The sequence below is a fragment of the Empidonax traillii genome, unplaced genomic scaffold, assembly GCF_003031625.1.
Source record: "Empidonax traillii isolate 1590-97213 ecotype Southwest subspecies unplaced genomic scaffold, ASM303162v1 scaffold178:size2223814, whole genome shotgun sequence".
NCBI classification, from domain to species: Eukaryota; Metazoa; Chordata; class Aves; order Passeriformes; family Tyrannidae; genus Empidonax; species Empidonax traillii.
This window is the reverse complement of record NW_020955371.1, coordinates 607,659-627,818: the sequence shown is the minus strand read 5'-3', so window position 1 is coordinate 627,818 and position 20,160 is coordinate 607,659. Positions and strand designations below refer to the sequence as shown.

General features: G+C 40.6%; 1 protein-coding gene across 1 annotated transcript in view; it reads right to left on the bottom strand.

Moving 5' to 3' along the window:
* ADARB2 (adenosine deaminase RNA specific B2 (inactive)) overlaps positions 1–20,160 on the bottom strand; it is a 304,298-nt gene that overhangs the window by 88,304 nt on the left and 195,834 nt on the right. The window contains exon 3 of the mRNA XM_027886150.1: positions 12,482–13,389. Coding sequence (XP_027741951.1) covers positions 12,482–13,389 — 908 coding nt within the window. The remainder of the gene's footprint in view (positions 1–12,481; positions 13,390–20,160) is intronic.

Here is a 20,160-nt window from a genome sequence, read left to right as displayed (position 1 = left end):
CTACATTACATGCAATACATGTAAACAGAAGAGTGTTTTGCTACTGCTTAGCAAGGTGCAAAATGGAACTTGCAGCTACAAAACACAGATAAAACCTCGAAGTAATCAGCTGAACTGTCGTGGAATTAATTCCATGATAGAGTGGAAGCAATTATTTGCACTTACACATCTTATTGGAAAATACAATCAGTGCTAAACCAATCCTGTTAGTGTTGTCAAGGACACATTTAGCTCCAAATGCTCCCCTTTTAATCAGTAACCAGTTATTAATTAATTAGGTAGTGATCATGTTGTTTTTCATACATGTGTATTATTATTGCACTTGATATTGTGCCTCTGCACAGATCACTATTAATTTGCTGCAAGTGCAATTGTGCTAATGTGCTCTAATGCCAGCGATTATCACAAGGACGGGGCACCTAACATTTAACCTAAAATTGTACTGAATTGTTCTCACTTCTGCTCTCTTACTTCCAGCATCAGCCTGCTCCTGCCCGGATGAGGGGTGCTGGGAGACAGAAGACAGCTCCTAGCAATGGGAGTGTCAGAAAATGGAAACCAGCAATGGGACAATCAGAGCCAGAAGAGGGAAATAATTCTGAGTACTTTGGAAGACACGTGTGACCCTGCGCCATGGGAGGCTGTGCTGTGGCAGTGGCAGAGCTGCCCACTCCCTGCCTGCAGCCAGGTCACTGCCTGACACCACCAGGGAAAGAGGCAGCTCCTTAAGCAGATGTGCAGGTAAGCAGAATATGAAGCGAATTGAGGGTGTCTCATAACTCTCGCTTGTCTGCTGTGCTGCAGGGAAAGATGTGGTCCCTTTTTTCCTTTTTGGTCACAGCTTTGCAAAACCATCAGTTTTAATGGTGGGGTGAGGATGCCCATAGAAAGCAATGTATTTGTTAACAGCTCACACAGAAGAAATGCCCTGTCCTAGTATTAGTGGTGCTTAGTTATGCTTACTAAATAATGTATTTTAAAGATTTTTCTTCCAGTCTGAAAGCTTTTAGTAGGACCTGATACCAACTGTGTCAGGAGAGAAACAAATACTAGTAGTAAATAGAATTTATCTGGATTGCATTTAATAGAGGCCAGAAGCAGTGAACTAAGGATATTCAGCAGAAGTAGTTCAGTCAGAGATAGCTAAACTTTTTACTGTGCTTATTTAAATAGAGAGCCCTGAACTGGAGATTAGCTATTTATCAGCTGCATGATGGAATGAGAAACAGCTGCAACATATTTCAGGGTAAGCTTGATATTTTATTCCCTATAAATCCACAGGTTCAAATTCAGCTCTGGCTTATGCCTGTGGGAACATGGAATAAAGGTATTAGCTTCCCACATTGTTTTGTGACTTCATGCTCACGTATATCAGAGCAAATTTAGTTTATGTTGGTTCAGTTATTCACCTTAATTTCCTGTCCACAAAAAGGACTTTTAATATTTGTAATGATAGCAAGTATATGTGAAAAAAAAATAAGCTCCCAGAATACAGTATGTAGCATAGATAGCAAAACACAGCTTCCAGCTACTGTTAAAGCATTTCCCTATGTGTGCCTTTGCAAGGATTTCACTTCAGGACTGTGCTGTAACTCCAATAGTTTCTTTCCCAGACTTGTGTTTTTTTTTCCCCAATTCTGCCTGATCAGAGGGGTCCGTTCTGCCTCTCACTCCAAAAACCTGTTCCCAGGTCCCCAGTGGGGTAATTTTAAACTTCTCTTCCTGACCCCACCAAGTCCCCTCATGTCAGTAGCTGCCTATGAAAGGCAAATTGCCTGTGCTGATCTCCCCGTTGGCATCTCGCATTTCGAAGGGGAGAACAAAAAAACAACCGCTGGTAACCACTGCAGCATGAGTCTTTAATTTGTTCAGATCAATTTCTGTCAAAGGCAACCTGGAAGTGTTTTTGTCTTTTTTTTTTTTTTTTTTTTTTTTTTTTTTTTTTTTTTTTTTTTTTTTTTTTTTTTTTTTTTTTTTTTTTTTTTTTTTTTTTTTTTTTTTTTTTTTTTTTTTTTTTTTTTTTTTTTTTTTTTTTTCCCCAGCTTGTCTTTGTCTTTGTAATGTTTCTTTCTCTCCCGCTGCTCAGTTCAGCCTCATTGGCGTTTATCTGGTGACCTATTGTTATCAAGGGCTCCCTAACAGATCCCTTGGATTTGCTCAAGTTGCTACTGGTCTGCCTTGGGGAAGCTTTGCTCAGATATCTGCTTGATTTCAGCTCTTTCACATGATAAGGATACTAGTCTGCCTGTAAGGACTATCTATATTGGCTGGATTGATTGATTTTTGATATATAAAGGAGAATACTACTTTTTTTTCCTTTTTTTTTTTCTTATTGAGAGAGGGAGAGCTTTAGATCTCTCTAAGTTCATGAATGTCTGAGAAGAGATGCAGACAAAGATACAACTTTAGGCTCCAGCCCATTCATAAAAGGAAAAATTTCAAAATATCTATGTCAAAGACTAGTAAATCTGAAAGTCATGTTACTTTTTTTTTCTTTTTCATGAATATAGGATTTAAAAGGAAAATCTGTGCACTGTAGCTTGTCAGTGTTTTGGGGAATGCTGTTAATTTCTTGCCATCAGTGTTCTCCAGATAGCAGTAGTCTATCTCTCTTGTACTTTGATCTCCTTCAAAGTCAAAATATAAAACATGAAGCTGAAGGTTCTTCCTCTGGAAAAGCAGAGGGCATCTCCTATCAGTGGGATTATGGTTGTGACCAAAAATAACATACATTTAAATAGAAAGAAAAAAGGGAAGAGAAAAAGAGTCTCTAATTGAGGGTCCATATGAAAGTATTCTGTGGTTTTGTTTTTCAGAATTTTTCTTGTCAATTTGAGTAAAATAGTCAGTGTCTTTAGCAAATAAATAAATTTTAAGATATCTTGCTGTCTTCTTCAATTAGTAGCCAGCATCAGGTGGAAGGGCAAATACAATCCACAGGGTTCTTCAGCCATGCTGAGATACTTGCCAGGATAAATGTTGATGGTTCAGGTCATGCCCAAAACATCAGCAGGAATGTACTGCAACAATGAATGTTTGTTTTTGAAGAAGTCAAGCACAGAATGGACAAAGATATCATGCCAAAAACTCATGCCTACTGTTCTGGTAATATCCATGTAATTCTCTATAAGAAAAAAATCCTGATTGGCCTTTAACTGAGCACTGAAGGAAGAACATGCAATGCCACAAAAGGCAGCAAAATATGACAAGTGTTTTAATGTGTTGTCAGTCCCTGCTGGGAATAGCAAAACCCTTGGGCCCAGTTGCAAGCTCAATGATCCATATGATCCATAGGAATGAATGTGCCAGGGCTTTTTTGGTTTTCCTAGGTCAGAGTTGAAAACTACCTTTAGCACCTGTGAATGTGTTTTCCAGAACGGCGACCCTCATGGGCGATTCCTCATCTCTCCACGTGACTGTGTTACAGCTGCTATAAACATTATTGTAGGACACTATTTTCATGCTGCTTTCCAAGTGGTGCCTGCTAACTTCTGGCTCAGAGAGCAGTTTTAACAGCTATATGATATGTTTCTTTTTTCATGTGAACTGCTGATACTCAGACACAAAAGATTCAGTGTGTCTCTCATTTGTATCTTGTGGTGTGCATCAGTCAGCACATCTGCTTCTCATTTCTGCCGTAACCATGAGCCTTCAAGGAACTTGATTTTATGCCTGTTGCGCTACCAATCACTGCTCCCTATTCTTTTTCTGGCTTGTTTTCTGGCTTTTTTTGTCTGCTTCATGTTGATGGCCACTGCCTTGGTTTGCAGAGGGCTTCTGTGTAGCTGGGTCAGGATTAAACAAGAATGTTTGATTCCTACACCTCTCTTGAACAGGGTTTCTCTGCAGTGACCAGGACAACCAAGCCCTAAAAGTGTCCTGTGGTGCTATTATGAGCTGTTCTCCATATGATGAGTGCACAGGGGTCATTAGGCACATGGGGTTAGAATAACTTGTATGTACATCAGAGAATAGAAGAACAGAGGGGTTTGATTCAGGAGTAATGAGTTTATTCTCCAATATCCCTGAGAGGATTATTCCTGAAAAGAATAGGGCAAAGTTGATTTGGATAAGAACTAATTATCAAACAAGAAATGAAGCCAGTGTAGCTGTCTCCACCATCCCCACCAGACCCTGGAGACTCACATTATTCCTTGTGTTTAACCTAATAAAGCAATGACCCACATAGGAGGGAAAAGAGTTGATTGTAATTATTTCTGTGAGTATTAATGCCCAGTTCATAGAAGATGGCCTCAGAATAGGAACTCAACAAGGAAATGACAAGAATAGAAGAACTTAGAAATTATGGGATACTTAGGATATTTTTCTGAACAAAACATTAATTTTGTTCATTGACTATGTTTGATTTGTGAATGTTCTCTTTCCACCATTAGTTTTTAAAGGTGAACTACATAAAGAGAACAGAAGAAGAAACAGCACACAAGGAATTTGTGCAGCAAATTAGTGTGGCTTCAGTAGCATGGGCTCAGCTGGGTGACATTGTAGCACTGATGTTAAGGTATCATCATCTGAATTCAGCTCTGATTATGGGGCTGGTGTCTGGAGCAGATGTTGTGACAAATAGATTAAGAGCAATCACACTTAGGTGTTTCCTTATCAAACAACTACTCCAGTTCAGAAGAGAAATAGGAAATAATAGCTTGCTTGGAAGTAGACTTTGACTTGTCAATTAGAAAAATAGAAAGGATGAAAAAGCAACGTGAATTTGTCTAAGCATTATATTGCAGTATTTAAGGTAGAGGAAAAAAGTTTTATGGGTGCATTAATATTTTATGTGTCTTAGAATTCAGTTTAAGAAGTTGATGGGTATCATGAGACATAGGCAATATTGACTGCTTTAATTGAATAAAAGTTTGTGATGAAAAGAGATGGATAATTCACCCCATTTCCCAGTGGTTATGTGTATTTATCTCCCATTTCTATTTCTCAGGAGTTTATAAAAATATTTTATCGTAACAAAAGTTCACATCATGCATCATGCACATGCAAAAAGAAAAAAACTACCCTTGCTCTAATAAATTTTGCTTCCATTAGAGATCCAAACTCACTTGTAAGATGTTCATATGAAGAAAGCACTACATGAACAACAGAGGATTTTACTAGCTCAAAGAACCTGAGCAAATTCTCTGTTTGGTTGTATAAATGTCTAAACACATAAATCACATTTTACATCCAGGATAACAAGTCCAAAGTCTGTTCTGTCCATTACTTCTCAACAATCCTAAGATTAAGCCCTAAATATATTCCACCCATTGATTTTTATAACCTGCATGCTATTTTATGTGTGTGTGTGTGTGTGTGTACGCAATCCTTCCAAGTTGCAGTATGCATGAACAGTTTAGCTGAGATGAAGGGCCAGGAGAAATCTTGGCTTTCTCCATGACTACTACACAAATGCACTCTTTAAAAGCTGACAGATGCAATAAAATAAAATGGACAAAAGTGTTGCCCGCTATCAGGGGGAAGGGAGCAGTCTCTCTGATGCATATGGCACTGGGATTCTCAGCAGCATCACTGGGGAAACTGGAGGCTCTGAGCTGCTGCCCTGTCAAGGGTGCACTGGCATTTTGTGGTTAGTTTTCCCCTTACACAATGATCTGCCTGCCACACGGCTGGCACAAGGACCACAAGAGGGAGGTAGTCATCATAAAATAAGTGGTAGGAGCTTGCTTCCGATACACTGTACATAGGAGGAAAAGTCTGTTTGAATAATTAAGGCTTCCTAGATGTGACTAGAGATAAAAATAGATAAAGAATGTGGTCTTGGCATGACTGTAACACTCCAGCTCAAACAGCAAAGGCCTTGCATGGAACTCAACCAAAGAATCACTCTGGGCGCTTGTATTACAGCTCCATTTAGTGGAGTGGAACGATCATGGCTCGTATTAAGTAGGTAATAATGAAGCATCATAAACAAAGTCAGTATGCAAGTCCAAGATTAAGCGGCAGCTTTAACGAGGTCCAGCTTGCCAGGAGCTTTTTGAAGTGTCCCTAGCTCACTTACAAAGCCAGAAAACAACAAAGGTAACTCTGACAGCTGTGAGAGTGTCTGGTTTAGAAGGAGGTTTTATGTCTGGATGACACCAGACTGGGATTCAGCTTTCATGTACTAACTAGCTCTGCTCGTTGCTGGAGCCCTGATCATTCTGCACAAACTGTTTGCCCTAATGGGTTGCACAAATAATAATTCTTCACAAATAAGATCCACACCATCAGCTTCCCAGATAGGCAAGGCTGGTTTATTGTGGTAAATAGCTGAAGTCAGCAGAGTCCACGCCATGTCTCACTAGCCGTGTTTAATAAGCAATCTAAACTCTGAAGGAAAGAAATCAAATGTTATTTCTGTGGATGGATAGTATGAAGTATTTACAACTGCTAAAGGGTTAAAAGAGCTGCCAGCAGCCAAGTTAGATGGTTAAATCATATTTACTCTACTCTAAATGCACCATAATCACTGTGAACCCTTCATAGTCTTTATAAACAAAAATTAGATATTTTTGCTTTTACTTTTTTTCAGAGAAAGAAGAGTTTTGGATTGCTTATAAACTTAAATTATGTAAGTGTATATACATTTGAGAAAGACGCCTTTCAGCCTTAAAGATTTTTTCCTTGAAGATATTACAATTATTTTTTCACTTCTGTAAATGAAGATCAGTCATTCATTAACTAATTATCATGATTATTACAGTTCTCTTAAGTATTAATAATTAGGTGAGTGGTACATTTAGGATTTAACATCTCTGTTAGAAGAGTTTTGTTTAGCATACCTAATGCTCTAAAAGCCTCAGGCCTCTATATCATATAGGACTTAAAGACAAGTACAGGGGAATCTTTTGGGGATCCTGTTGGAGTTATCGTGGCTGGGAGTTACACGGTACAGCAACTGAGGAGCAAAAGACACTTCTGTCTGCAGCAGGAGCTGCAGCATTACTGTAGCCCAGAGGATGCAAAGTAATGCGTTATTTTGCAGTGATAACTGGTTTTCATGTGCAAACCCTTTGATGTGTCTACATAAATGTTCTGATGCTATGAGAGCAAGTGACCAGAGTCCTTTCTATCCTGTTAATTTATTTCCAGTAATTCCATGTAGGTAGCCCTTCTGCATCTCCCTTTGATCTTGCATAGATTATATCCATTAAAACATGGTCAACTCATCTAAGACTCAAGCTATAATCTGTCTGGGGTAATAATTATCTTTTATGTTGAACTTCTATGAAGGGTGAGGGGGTGGTCCTCGTTCCTCATCTGTAAGCCTAAAAGTGACTACAATCTTATTAGCATCCAGGATAATAATAACAGTATACAATACTCTGATGCTGTGCCTCTAAATTGGTTCTTTTGCCATTGTTTTGCTTAAGAAACCATAATCCTATAAATATCTTGATTGCCTGTAGCTCTGATTATAAAAAGCAACTTTCCCCACCTACAGAGTAAGTAATAGATGGTTGAAAATCAAACATTATTTGTATTGCAAAGGCATGTGTCTGGTTCCCACCATTCCTCTTTCTTGCATCCCTCTGTCAGGAGCTGCACATAACACCTATCAGCTGTTTCTCTTTGTGCAGCAGAAAACAGAGAAGGTTATAAAACAATGTACCTGCTCACTTGACCACAGAGCTCTTCGCAGAAATGTGCTGGAGCAGCTCCTCGAAGCTCAACGCCTGCTCTGTGTGCTGCTACTCTTAACGCTGGAGTCAAATCTATCACTGCCAACCTCAGCCCTGGCTTAATTGCGACATGGGCGAGAGGGCACGGTTGCAAGGAAGTTGGCAAATGAGGATAGTGAGAGAAATAAAGTGAAGGAGGCAGAAACAACTGACACAGCATGAAAATGAACCAGTTTGGCAACACAGGGAAGCAGGTTTCTGGACGGAAGTGGGTGAGAGGTGTGGGGTATGGGGCCTTCCCTGACATGGTGGTTGTTCTTTCCATGGTACTGCCACCTTCACACCAAGGTGACACTGAAGTTAAATGGTAGGAATCCTTGACCTGCTTGAGGTAAAGAATCTTAGCAATAGGGATACTGAGGTTGTTTCAGTCAGGAAATTAAGCTTTTGGCAAGTGGGGGATTTAGCTGGATTCAAAAGGTTAGCTCTATTTGCCAAAGGAAAAAACCCTGCTTCTTTATGATGATACACACACAAAACAGAATGAGGTTTCGTTTAAATAAATGAATTGACAACCACTGCTCTGGATGTTCTGGATGTGAACCAGTACCAGCAGCGTAAAGCCATTTCAAAGCAGAGTGAATGTGATTTTCACACCTATTCTTTTCTAATTTAGGTCCTTTTGAAATCCAAGCACTCCTCTATTACTAATTTGTTATGGCAATATTAATTAATGGTTTTGCTCTACAGCAGTAAGAATGCTGTTTAGACTGAGATAGATTTGAAGGACTTAAAGATTAGAAAAACAATCTGTAAGTTGGTCAGATGCAGTTGGGGGTCACCCTGATCTCCTGAAATGAGCACACTGTACTTGGAAACCCTGGGAGTCTGTGCATGAATTCCTGGCAGTGCAGGGCTGGTTAGGTCAGCACTCTCTGATGTCTCCTCCTGTTTTGCCATATAAGAACATGAGCTTCAAAGGTGGGGAGAAACAATTGTCAGATTTCCATAAAAACTGATAATTGAAGACATTGCATATTGTTTGATGGACAGTAAGATTTCAGACCAAGTATGCTAGAAAACAAGGAGCAATATTTAGTGACTTTTATAGAAGGTGCAGTGATTCACTGTAATTTCCATTCTCCTGATTCACTTTATCTCTGCCATGAGTTTAGCAGATCTCCAGGCTTCTATCCTGCCTATTTTGATCAACACGCTATGCTCAGACTCAGACTATCAATAGCATTTATCTTGCACTTCAATGCATAGCACAGATAAAATACCTGGTTTGAGGAAGAACTGGCAAATCTTGTGACCATTTCAGCTGGTTCTTGGATTATCTCAGCTGCCTTCTATTCACCCTATACATGGGCAAGAGCTCAGGTCTCCCAATCACCATTGTGGCAGCATGAGACTCACAGAAGTGGATTAATGCACTGCTGATGGCAGTAAAGAAAGCATAACCTCAATTATTTTGACTTTAGGTTATGAGATTTTTTTTTCTGGTGTAAATTGTAATATGGATTTGTTTTCCTTTGGGATATAAGTTTGCAGTTAGTCCAAACATATTGTGCAGCAATCACATGAAAAAAAGTAGGAGGCACAGTGATGGTCTTTTACGAAAGCACCGGTTTTGTAAAGTGCTCAGAATTTCACACTGTGTTTTCAGCATTAGCGGGTGAGGGGCAGGAGAGGCAGCTGAAGAAGCAAGTTGGATTGCAGATGACCCAGGGAACTGACCTATTTCTGGCTTTACTATTTTTGTAGTTCTGTGTTTCACCTGAATCCAAAGAGATCAAGGTGATAGGATTTTACATCCATACTCTGCATTTCCTCGTGGTTCAGGAAGCCTCCTGTGTAGACAGCACTTCTCAGGACAGACTGGAGGGTATAGAATCATAGAGTCATAGAATTATTAAGGTTGGAAGAGACTTCCAAGATCATCAAATCCAACCTTTGACTGAACACCACCATGCCAATTAACCACAGCACTAAGTGCCATGTCCAGTCGTTTCTTGAACGCCTCCAGGGATGGTGACTCCACCACCTCCCTGGGCAGCCTGCTCCAATGCTTAACCACCCTTTCAGTGAAGAAATTTTTTCTGATGCCCAACCTGAACTTTCCCTGGCATAGCTTGAGGCTGTGTCCTCTCTGTCCTGTAGCTGATTGCCTGGGAGAAGAGGCCATTCCCCATCTGGCTACAACCTCCTTTCAGTTCTCTCTTCTTATGGTGTTTCTTTTGATGTTTCAAACTCAATCTCCCTTAGTCAGCAGAAAAGTGTCTGTCAGTCCAAAGCCATGCCCAAAGCCCAGGCTGAGGGGCACCAGGTCCCCTGGGAACCCTAATGAGCAAGGTAGAAATATAAGTGGTTTAGAGGCCCAGTTCATAAGGACATCTGGGGTTTTTTTGTTGTTGTTTTTGTTTGTTTGTTTGTTTGTTTGGGACACTGTGAAATCTAAAAGTTCAGAATAACTGGACTACCAATGTTACAAGATTTTTGGCTATTTACTGTTTCCAGTAAGGCTATAATCAGGAAAAGCCAAATTGTGGCCACCTACACATCACCAGTAACAGCAAGGGAAACAGAAGCAGAGACACACAAAGTTGGAACAACAATGAAGCACAATAGAACAACAGTTGCTCCTTATTCTGTGATGAAATCAATCCTTCCTAACAAATTCTACCCCTAAGTTGTTTGGATTTCAGGGTGCTCTCCTGCTTTTAAATAGTTATGGACAAAAACCAAGCCTACTAAGTAGAAATAGTTTTGAAATCTTGGCTTGAAACATGTCCTTGAAAATGTGGTTCACATAAGATCAGGGAGACAAGAAAGAGCTGAAACAATGTTTGGAGCAGCCACCCCTGACCAGGGCTCACTGAGAGCTACACTCTCCCCAGTATGGTTATACCACTTTGACCAACCAGCCCGATGGGCTGAACGAAGCAGTGAGCAAAGGCAGTCACTTGATGAGATGCTGAATACCACAGCGAGAACAAGAAAAGGTGCTTCTGGATTTAATGCTTAAGCTGTAACCCAGCTGAAGTCAGTGGAAATAGGTCTGTTGGTTTCTAAGGAAGTTAAGACTTAAGGGAGCAACTCAAACTCAGGTTTTGTGTCACAGCTGCTATATCTGTTGATGAGAGTAGTTAGTGAGGAGGTCAGCAGAAATCAGTGTTAAGGCTTATCTCTCAATTAATGTGCTGAATGCTGGCATTAAAAGTGCCCGAGTAATCTCTTAGTTGGACAATACGTAACCACTCAAAAAATACTGACACAGAAAGTTCAGTGACACCTTTTCACTGACATTTATACTTCCAGAACAGTGAGAAGAATAAGAGGGCAGCAGTCTACAGAAAGGAGGAAAGACCATAAAAAAGGGAACTTAGACTGAAGAATGTGCCACCCAGTGAACAACTGGAGACTGAGGTAAAATGTGATATTCAGGTAGAAGGTGATTGTGAAGCCAAGCAACCAGTGAATATTTCAGAGAGCTCAGAAACTGAGTCAGTGATACTTGTGGTGCAGTTTCAGAATGTGACAAACCATCCGTTGAGGAATGCATGGTATTTACCTGCTGACACACCCAGCAAAGTTCACTGGGGCAGCAAAGCAGCCAGCAGAATGGGATTACTTCTTACCAAAATTAATTTGGGTAGGAAAACTATGAAACATTGAAAACTATGTGTACTTTGAAGGAGTGCTGGAAGAATGAAAATGCCAAGTTGGCCGGGGTTTCCAAAATGCCTGCAAAGCATGGTGTGAAGATCACTGCTACTACTGAGATACGTTATTATCCTGTTGGTTCATGGAGTTTGCAAATCAGAATTAAAAGAAAGGGGTGGAGGATTACGGTGTATTTTAGAATTTCTCAGATTTGTCATGTTTCCTTTTTGGAAACGAAGGAAACTTCTGGGTCAACAAATAAAATTCCTGGGTCCTGCAGGCAATCATGTCATCTAAAGGAATCCTCTCCTGTCAGACTCCTTGAACATATAATGCACATCGTTACTAATGTTAATGAGAAATGCTACTCATAATTTGCATTTACACACTACTTAAGGATTTTGAAGTGTTCTTTCATATAATATCCTCATTTTTATTACAGGCATGTTGAATTTAAATGACTTGCCTAGGGTCTCACAGCAAGACCACAGCAGAATGGCTCTTAGTGCTCTCAGTGCTTTGCATTAAACCTTGGACATGAACAGCTTTCTTCATAAAGGGAGTTTTGTATTGGTAGATCACCTCCCAGTGCTGGTGAATCAAACCTTTTCTGATAGTGCAAACAAATCAATAAATTACTTGAATGCATGTAATGCTTCCCAGTGTCTTCCAATCCTGGCTTCCTTTGAACTTAGAAAATTGACACAAGTCTTAGTAACGCTAAGATACCTTTGGCATATGACCAACTATGAAATTTTGACGTGTGAAGTATGTACCTCATAAAAAAATAACTCTAAAAGGAGGAGATGGGACATCCTTTTGTTTATGGTCTCCTTTCTGTAAAGAAGGATACAGTACCACAGAATGACCTGATTTTTCCACCTGTGTCAATGCTATCGCTGTCTCTAGCAAATTGAAATGTTGATATTTCCCCTTAAATTTTGGCCTCTCATCTATGCCCCTTATGGAAAAGGTTGAAAATTGTACCCAATGATTACAGGATACTATTTCCAAGCTTTAGCCTGTGGCATCTGGCTCTTTCTATGAGAAACAAGTTGTTTTGTGGCTTGGCACTTTCTGTAACATCAGAGGAACCATCTGGTAGAACAGTAACACCTGCAGCAATACCAATCCCACTCATCAAAAGGGTGCCTCCAGCGTGGGGGTAGCTACCCAGGAGCTCTCACCTGTGGCAAATGGTGACATTTACTCCTGCTGGGAATGTGGCTGGGCAGCCGAATGTTAAAGAGGGCCTGCAGGGCTGCCTGTGCTGCTTGACCCTTGGCCAGCTTCTTGCTACGTCCTGAGCCTTCAAATGTTCTGCCGTCCACTCGCACGGCCATCACAAAGCTCTTGATGTGCTGCTTCTCCACCCTCTCTGACAGGCAGACGTACCGCAGGCCCGACCGCAGCTCGTTCAGCAGCACCACCGGGTTCTTCTCGCTCTCGGCTTTGGATGCCACCCTGTGCTTGCTCTGCTTCCCGTGGCCCATTAAGTCCAGCGTGTGGCAGAGCAAGCGCCCGTGTCGGTAAGCGGTGGAGAGCAACTCGTTGTTAACGGGGTTGTAGACTGAGAAGTCCTCACTGTGTGTAGATGGTTCAAACTCCTTGAAGAGAGTGTCTGGAAAGTCTGCCTGATCAGAAGTAAAGTCCGTGGATGGGTTGATGCAGTTTCCCATGGCGAAGTGGGCTTGGCAGGCGTTGGGGAACTGAACGAATGACTTCAGGGCCAGCTCCGCGGCACGCATTTTGGCTTTCTTTTTTGTGGGTCCTGTGCCTTCAAATGTAAGTCCATTTACTTCCACAGCAACAGCAAAGACGGGAGCATGCACTGGACCTGTCTGGGAAACCATTTTATATTGTAATCCTGGTTTAAGTTCGTGTAGCTGAACCAGAGCATTCTTTGGCGTCACTGACCACGAAACTTTCTTCCAGATGAGCTGGAGTTTGCAGAAATGGCCATTATTGCCTTCCTCTAAGGGTCTTTTTCTCTTACTGCTAGGTGTTCCCCCTCTTGCCCTCTCAGTAGAGGCTATTGGATGATCCTCCAGGTTGCCAATGTTTCGATTTTCCTTTACTTCTGCACTGCTGGTACCTGTCAGCAAAGAAAGAAAAAAACCTCATATTGCAGTTATCATGATATTAGCTGACATTATGCCTAGGGCTGGAAGAATAGCTAAAAAAGAAAACAAAATAATGATAGATATCCTTGCTCAGCCCTTTCTAGGAGCTTTCCTCAAATATCTGTAAAATCATTGGTTTATTATTTATAGTACAGATTTTTTTCATAGGTCCCGAATGTTTACTTGTCCCTAAAAGGTCTACTTCTATTAGTCATTAGCCTTCTGTTTTAAAAAAAGGTTACATCATTCAAAGATGAAGCATAACAGATGCCATGTGACTTAAATGAACTGCTGGATAATTACTAATAAAAAGTGAATAGTTTGCAAAGTTCCCTTAGGCTTTCTATAATCCATGTGGGTGAATACTTATGAACACATTATTAAAAATCAGAAATGATTCCCAAATGATTCACAAACAGAAAAATGGGCCAATGCATTGAATAATCTATTTGCAATGAATAAATTGGCCATCGCTGCTTATACCACAGGGTCTTGTGTTGTCATGAATCCAGCCTAGAAAATGATCTGACAGACCTTTCGAGCATTTGAAACAATGATTTGGTCTGGACTCATATCCTAGTTTACTAAGTGAATGCCTTTCTGTCAAATTCAATTGCAGATACTCATAGTCCTTGCATCATCAACAACCAATCTAAATGAGACCAGGAAAAGCCAGAGCATCATGATGGGAACAATTACTGATGTAAAGGATGATCTGTGTCAAAGAAAAGCAATGGGAGGGAGTGACTGCCAGGAGTGCCAGGAAGGGGATGAAATGACAATGGGGAGCTATGGAGGGAGTACTCATTGTTGTTGAGCCAGTGAATCCCCCACTGCTCTGAACTATGCTTGTGCAGTGCCCGTGCTGTGAAGCAGTGCCCTGCTGCAGCAGAGGCAGGACTGAGAATGGAGATTCATCTCACTGAGGTCCTGAATGAGGCACAAAATATGCTGCTGTCTAAATAATCATCCTATAACATTTCTGTCATTTCTGATGAGTTTGTTTAAATGTGTTGCACCTCTGATACATCCTTCAGTCCTCCTGTGCATTCCTCGGGGCAGAGACATGCAGAGGAATTAAATATGAGTGTAACCAACCAACCTATCAGGCAAGTCATCCCTGGAGCAATGCACCTCCCTTTCCAAGCAGAGCACTGTGTGTCTGCCTGCTTTACTGTGACCAGCACTGGGCATGGAGCCTTTCCTGTGGTTTGTTATTGTCAGACACCAGCATGCCACCTGCACAGGCTGTGTCAGTCCCATGCTCAGAGAAGGTCTCTGTGGTCCTTAAAGGACAGAGAATAGTCCTCCCTTTGGGAGGGGCCATGGCTGTGGCCATGGCCATGTTTGATTTCCTCTCTGCCCTGAGGTACAAGTTGGCTGCAAGGATGGAAGGGGTGAGCTCCCTGCATAAGCCTTGAGAAACTGTTGGAGTGATGTGTCTGCTGCATCCCGGTATTAGGCTGGGCTGACATGCACAGGAGGCTGCAGAAGATTATGTGGAACAACCCATCGTGATAAACAAACCTCCTGTACATCCTGGCTCATTGTATTAAGTACCAAAAGCCTTTTCCCCATCAGAACATTAATTCTACACTAGTGAAAGTTGTTCCACAGAGAGCAGATTACTGCTTAGACATGAGTAAAGACCATGGCTCAAATGCCCCGTATGGAGGCCCATTTGGAGGACTGAGTCTTTAGGCTCCTTGTTCTGAAAACCCTTCAGCACACAGTGAGCTTCCAGCCTATGCCTATGTCTCACCAAAGGTACTTGCAGAGTTATCTTCTGCATTGCTTTGCTGAGGCAGAATGTGAACTGACAAATTAAGGTCTTAGTGACTAGTTAATTTTTAGTTTCTGAAACTAAGAGGAGAGAATGAAGACAAATGAGGAAGGAAAGCAAAAGAAATACATAATAGAAAAAGAAAAGTTTTATCATATGGCATTCAACTGTATAAAATATAACATCTTTAAACCAGCCTCTCTGGAAATAAGACATTTAAAGGTCACGATAACTAAGGCACAGGGATAATGTGGTGTTTTTTCATTGTGTTCAAAACTCTCTTTATAGAAACTCTGATCTGAGGGGAAAGAACATGCCAATTTTAACTTCCTCTATCCAGCATGGCATTGGCTTTGGCCAGCCATTTTCCATCATGACCCTCTCTCATGTTTCCACTCAGAAGATGTCTCTTTAGTTGTGTGCATTTTTTTTTAAAAAAAGAAGAAATATTTGATGCAGATATATTTTCTAGTAGAAAGCAGATTTGGTTCTGTATTTCACACCACCTCTCTCATCTTACCTAATAGGTTTTTACAGAGTCAATTAGGGTACATAATGATATTGTAGCCAGGAAGCATGAAAAGAAAGATAGCTTCTGCTTCACACAATATTCAGGTCTGAAAAGAATTTGTATTGATTATGCACCACTGAATAGGAAAACTCAAGGGCTGATTTGTGTTTATAATTCATATTGTCTTATTCCAACTGTTTTTTCTTTCATGGTCAGAGAACCACAGATTTGTGAACATGAATGTCTGACCTTAACATCTTATCTTAACCACCCTCAATAAAACAGTGGTTAACTAAAAGCATGGGAACATAAAATAAACATTTCTTGTTTGTCTTAAATTGTGTCTATGAAATTGCCTAGTCCAGGCTTTGGCCAACAGAGAGCTTGCATTGAAGAAGTGAAAAAAAATGCAGAGGTCAGGCACAAACGATATGTGGACAAAGCTGGGCATGCATGATGGTGACATGCTTGCATTTATGGTGTGTTTTGGCCTAGTTACAGTGAAGGAAATCCATGCAAGTATCCTTAAAGTCAACCAGCTTTTAGAGGACCCAATCCCGAAACACCAGGAAACAGCTCAGTTTTTCCCAGACCTCAGATGGAGCTGCAACAGCCAAAATTCACCATGGCATGTAAATCAGAGGCAGCTTAAACCAAGGGAGTGCCTCAGAAAGTCTGGGAGCCTGATGGACTTGTGTGATAACTGGAAGCCGCCAGGAAATGTGGAATTACTTTATACTTTCAGGTATCTTTGAAATAGGAAATCTTTGAAATGTGTCTTTTATGAGACCTCTGTGTAGCAGACATAAGATTACCTCTCTAATGGTGGCACATGCAGTTCTATTGTGAGTGTCAGACAAAGCAGGCAAATGACACCAAACTACGCAAGATAAATACTATAAGCAGCTGTAATAGAACAATCACAGGCAATTTGAGAAATGAAGAGCACTAAAAGGAAAGGGGTAAGTCAGAGGATGCACACAGAGAAAATGCAAAAGTGTGTATCATTTTCAGTCCTGTTATCTCTTATAATGTCTTTGTTCTTAAGTTCTCCAAACACATTTTGGGAAAAAAGAAAGATAATAAATTATGGCTCTCCTATGATGAAAGGTTGGAGAATAATAACATTATAAGGGGATGGAGTTAAAAAAAAAAAGGAGGAAGAAAAAGATCATAAATTTTGGCAATAGTTTCTAATTTATTGTGTAAGTTTTCTAAAAAAGTCCCACAGCTTTGCACTGTAATATGTCTCCAGGTAACTTTATTCATTGATTTTTGCAGTTTCATAAGCAACAGGAGACATTGTGATCTTGACTTTGCTTCAGTAACTGAATGTGAGAGAGGACAGCAGTTAGTGAAATATATTTATTTATGCACTATTCCTCAGTCTTCTGTCTGCTCTATCATGTTTTTCTCCTTTGGGTGATTATGCACAGTAGAGTTAACCTAGAGAGTTTGCATCATCAAGAGCATTTCAGAACTATAATGCATCTCTAATAATGACACTGCCTATGTCTCTAGGTCAAAAGGGTTCTGCAGAACTAACCATCCGATACTCCACGCTACATTTGAAGAGATAATATTGTTCCTCTTGAAGGTTATTCTGCTGCCAAGCCAACTTCTAGGGAGGATGGGAGAGGAGAGGTGGAAGGTGGCATCTTCATTTTGGCTGGTACCTTTATTTTGGCTGGCATCTTTATTTTGGCTGGCATCTTTACTATTGAACTGCAATGGGCACTGCATTATTGTAAAGCTGTGGTATACTGAAAAAGAGAATTTGCAGTCTCTGTAGTATAGCAAACTCCTGATTCAATGATAGGTCTGACATAGGTGGTTACTGTCTTTAGAAATGTTTAGTAAACACTGTATTTCTCTCAACACATTTTTAACATTACAGATAGGACTTAATTCTTTTTTCTGTGTTTTAATGTCTAACCCTTGTTTAACTTGCTTATCTAGAGTATATTTTTGCTGTTCATCTATATCACATTGACTGCAGAGGCCAGAAGGATTGACTTCCATAATTTCTGGCGTATTTGAAAGTGAAAAATCTTAAATCAGAAGCAATAGGTATGAACCCAGCAGCCAGAGGCATGGCATCTTTGTCCAAGGTCAGCTACAACATCAAATGCAATGTAGGGAAGTCTCCTCCTGCAAGCAACATGGCATTTTCATACAGTTATTGAATCCACAACAGAGGTTTGAGAACTATTCTGATGGGATTTTTAGGTTGATATTCTTGACTTTGGAATAATAAACCTAGAGCTAACAACAGAAATCATTCCTTCATCTCTTATGTGACAACATACGTATTTTTAAACCTTAATGTAAAAAGACTAGGTAAACCATGACTTCTCTGTGGCTGTGGAACCCTCCTCTCCAGCATCAGCTCCCTCTGCAGACCCTGGGGAGAAGTATATGCTGCATTGAGCCTCTGTTTATGTCAGCATTCCATAATGAGATCTGCAGGAATCATATGTTCCTGCTGGAGGTACAACCCAGATTCAAAAGTATCTGTGTCTGGTGATAGCCTGCCTTGATCCCACGGCATAGTGTGGATGGAACAGTTAAAGATCAGGGACAGGCATAGATTTGTAACATCATGAAAGGTAGGCAGGCAGGCAGCAAACAGGGAAAGATTATTCACTGTTTCATACAATCCCAGCACTAGAGACAGCAGGCTTGAAGCAATAAAAGGGTGCACTTTTTGACAACACTCTAAATCACTCCCTGTTCCTGGCTGCTGTTGAGATCAGAAGTATCAGTGGGCTCTGGAGAGGACTAGACAGGTCTGTTGATGTCTGAGAAATATGATGATTCAGGTGCAAACTCTAGCAGAATAAATTTTTGCTAGGTGCTAGAAAGATATACCAAGGGGAGGATCCCCATTTAAATGTCCTTTTTCTCAGCCCAACACTAACAACAAATGCTGAAGACACTGCACAGAGCTAAACTTCCTATTTCTAATCCTCTGTGACACTTCTTATGTTCTTAGGTACAAGTGACTTCTGGAGATGAATAGGTCGTTTTCTTGCATGTTCACAATTAGGTCTTCATCAGAGACTGATGATTACTTTATCCAAAATCCCATTCCAAAGGTGCATGGTGACTTTGATTCTTTTTCTAGTATTAGTTCATGGGTCACAAACCACAAAAATAGTGTCTATATGCTAATAATCACCTGCTGAAAATGCAGGTGTAGTTAACCTTCATGGCTCCCTTTGTAAAGAAGGCCTAAAGGAATGTGAAACAGGATTTGTATCCATTTCAGCTAGTGGAACTCTGCCCATGGATATGGTACGGTATGGGAAGTGACACTCTCACAGGATGGTCAGTGAGCAGAAAACTACAGGGACAAGCAACCCACTTCTCTACACTGCCAGCATTCTCCTGGGCGCCTGTTAAATTGTTAACACAAAGAAGGTTTCTCTGCTTGTTCAGAGCAAGTCACTGAAGTTCTTTAAAATGCCGAATTACTCCATAGGTACATGTGTGCTATACTCTTTAGTGGGATTTATTTCACTATACTAGAAGTGAACACTGAAATATGGATGACTTGAAATTAATTCATCCTTTTATTTTTTTTTTCTCCTAAGATTCTAATAGTAACACCTAAAATGTGTGCTGTGTACCAAGAAATAAATAGCTGCCTTTTCACTGGAGCATATGTTTGACCAAAAGGAGAGCTGGGTAGGATGACCCTGAAAACAGTGACATTTGCTATTTTTCTTTCAAAAAACATTGCTTACCCTGTCCATGTGAGCTATTTTAAAGCCCACACAGGCACGAAGCTGTCTTGGCATTACAGTAGCAACAAGAAAATGGTGTTACAGTGTTTGGCTTGTACAAACTTCCTACATTACCTAAAAATAACTAAGTAGCACATTTGGGAACTATTACGCAGGAGGTGCCTGCACAAGCTTATCGTGTGCATAATATGTTTCCTGGGTGTGTGTATACTTTTTATATGTCTTCCTGAAAATGTAGCCTTCCTGGGAGCAATTTTGAAGGATTTTCAGGATTTTTTTGCCTTTGCTAAGATCTGTAAAAGCCTTCCAGTCACTGTGTGCAGCAGAACGGTGTGATGTCCATGTGATGCTCAGAAGCAGAAAATAGCAGGCTGTGCTCCTTCACTCCTCCAGCAGCTCTTCCCCTTGGTGATGCACCATGACCAAACCACAGCAGTTTAGCAACAACAGGGGAAAAACTGCCAATTCCTCCCAGCACCTGACTCTAATAGGGCAACATGTCAGCATGTATCTGACTGGAAAAGAAACCCATCTGGTAGGTGATACTAAAATGTTGCTCATTTGGTTCAGAAAGCTTCTCTCTCTCTTTTTTTTTTTTTTTTTTTCCCCAAGGATTCAAGATGTGTTAGAATAAGCAGGTCTGGATAATATGAAATAATTGCTTCTAGGTGAAAAATAGAAGAGCCTACTGAGGGTTATT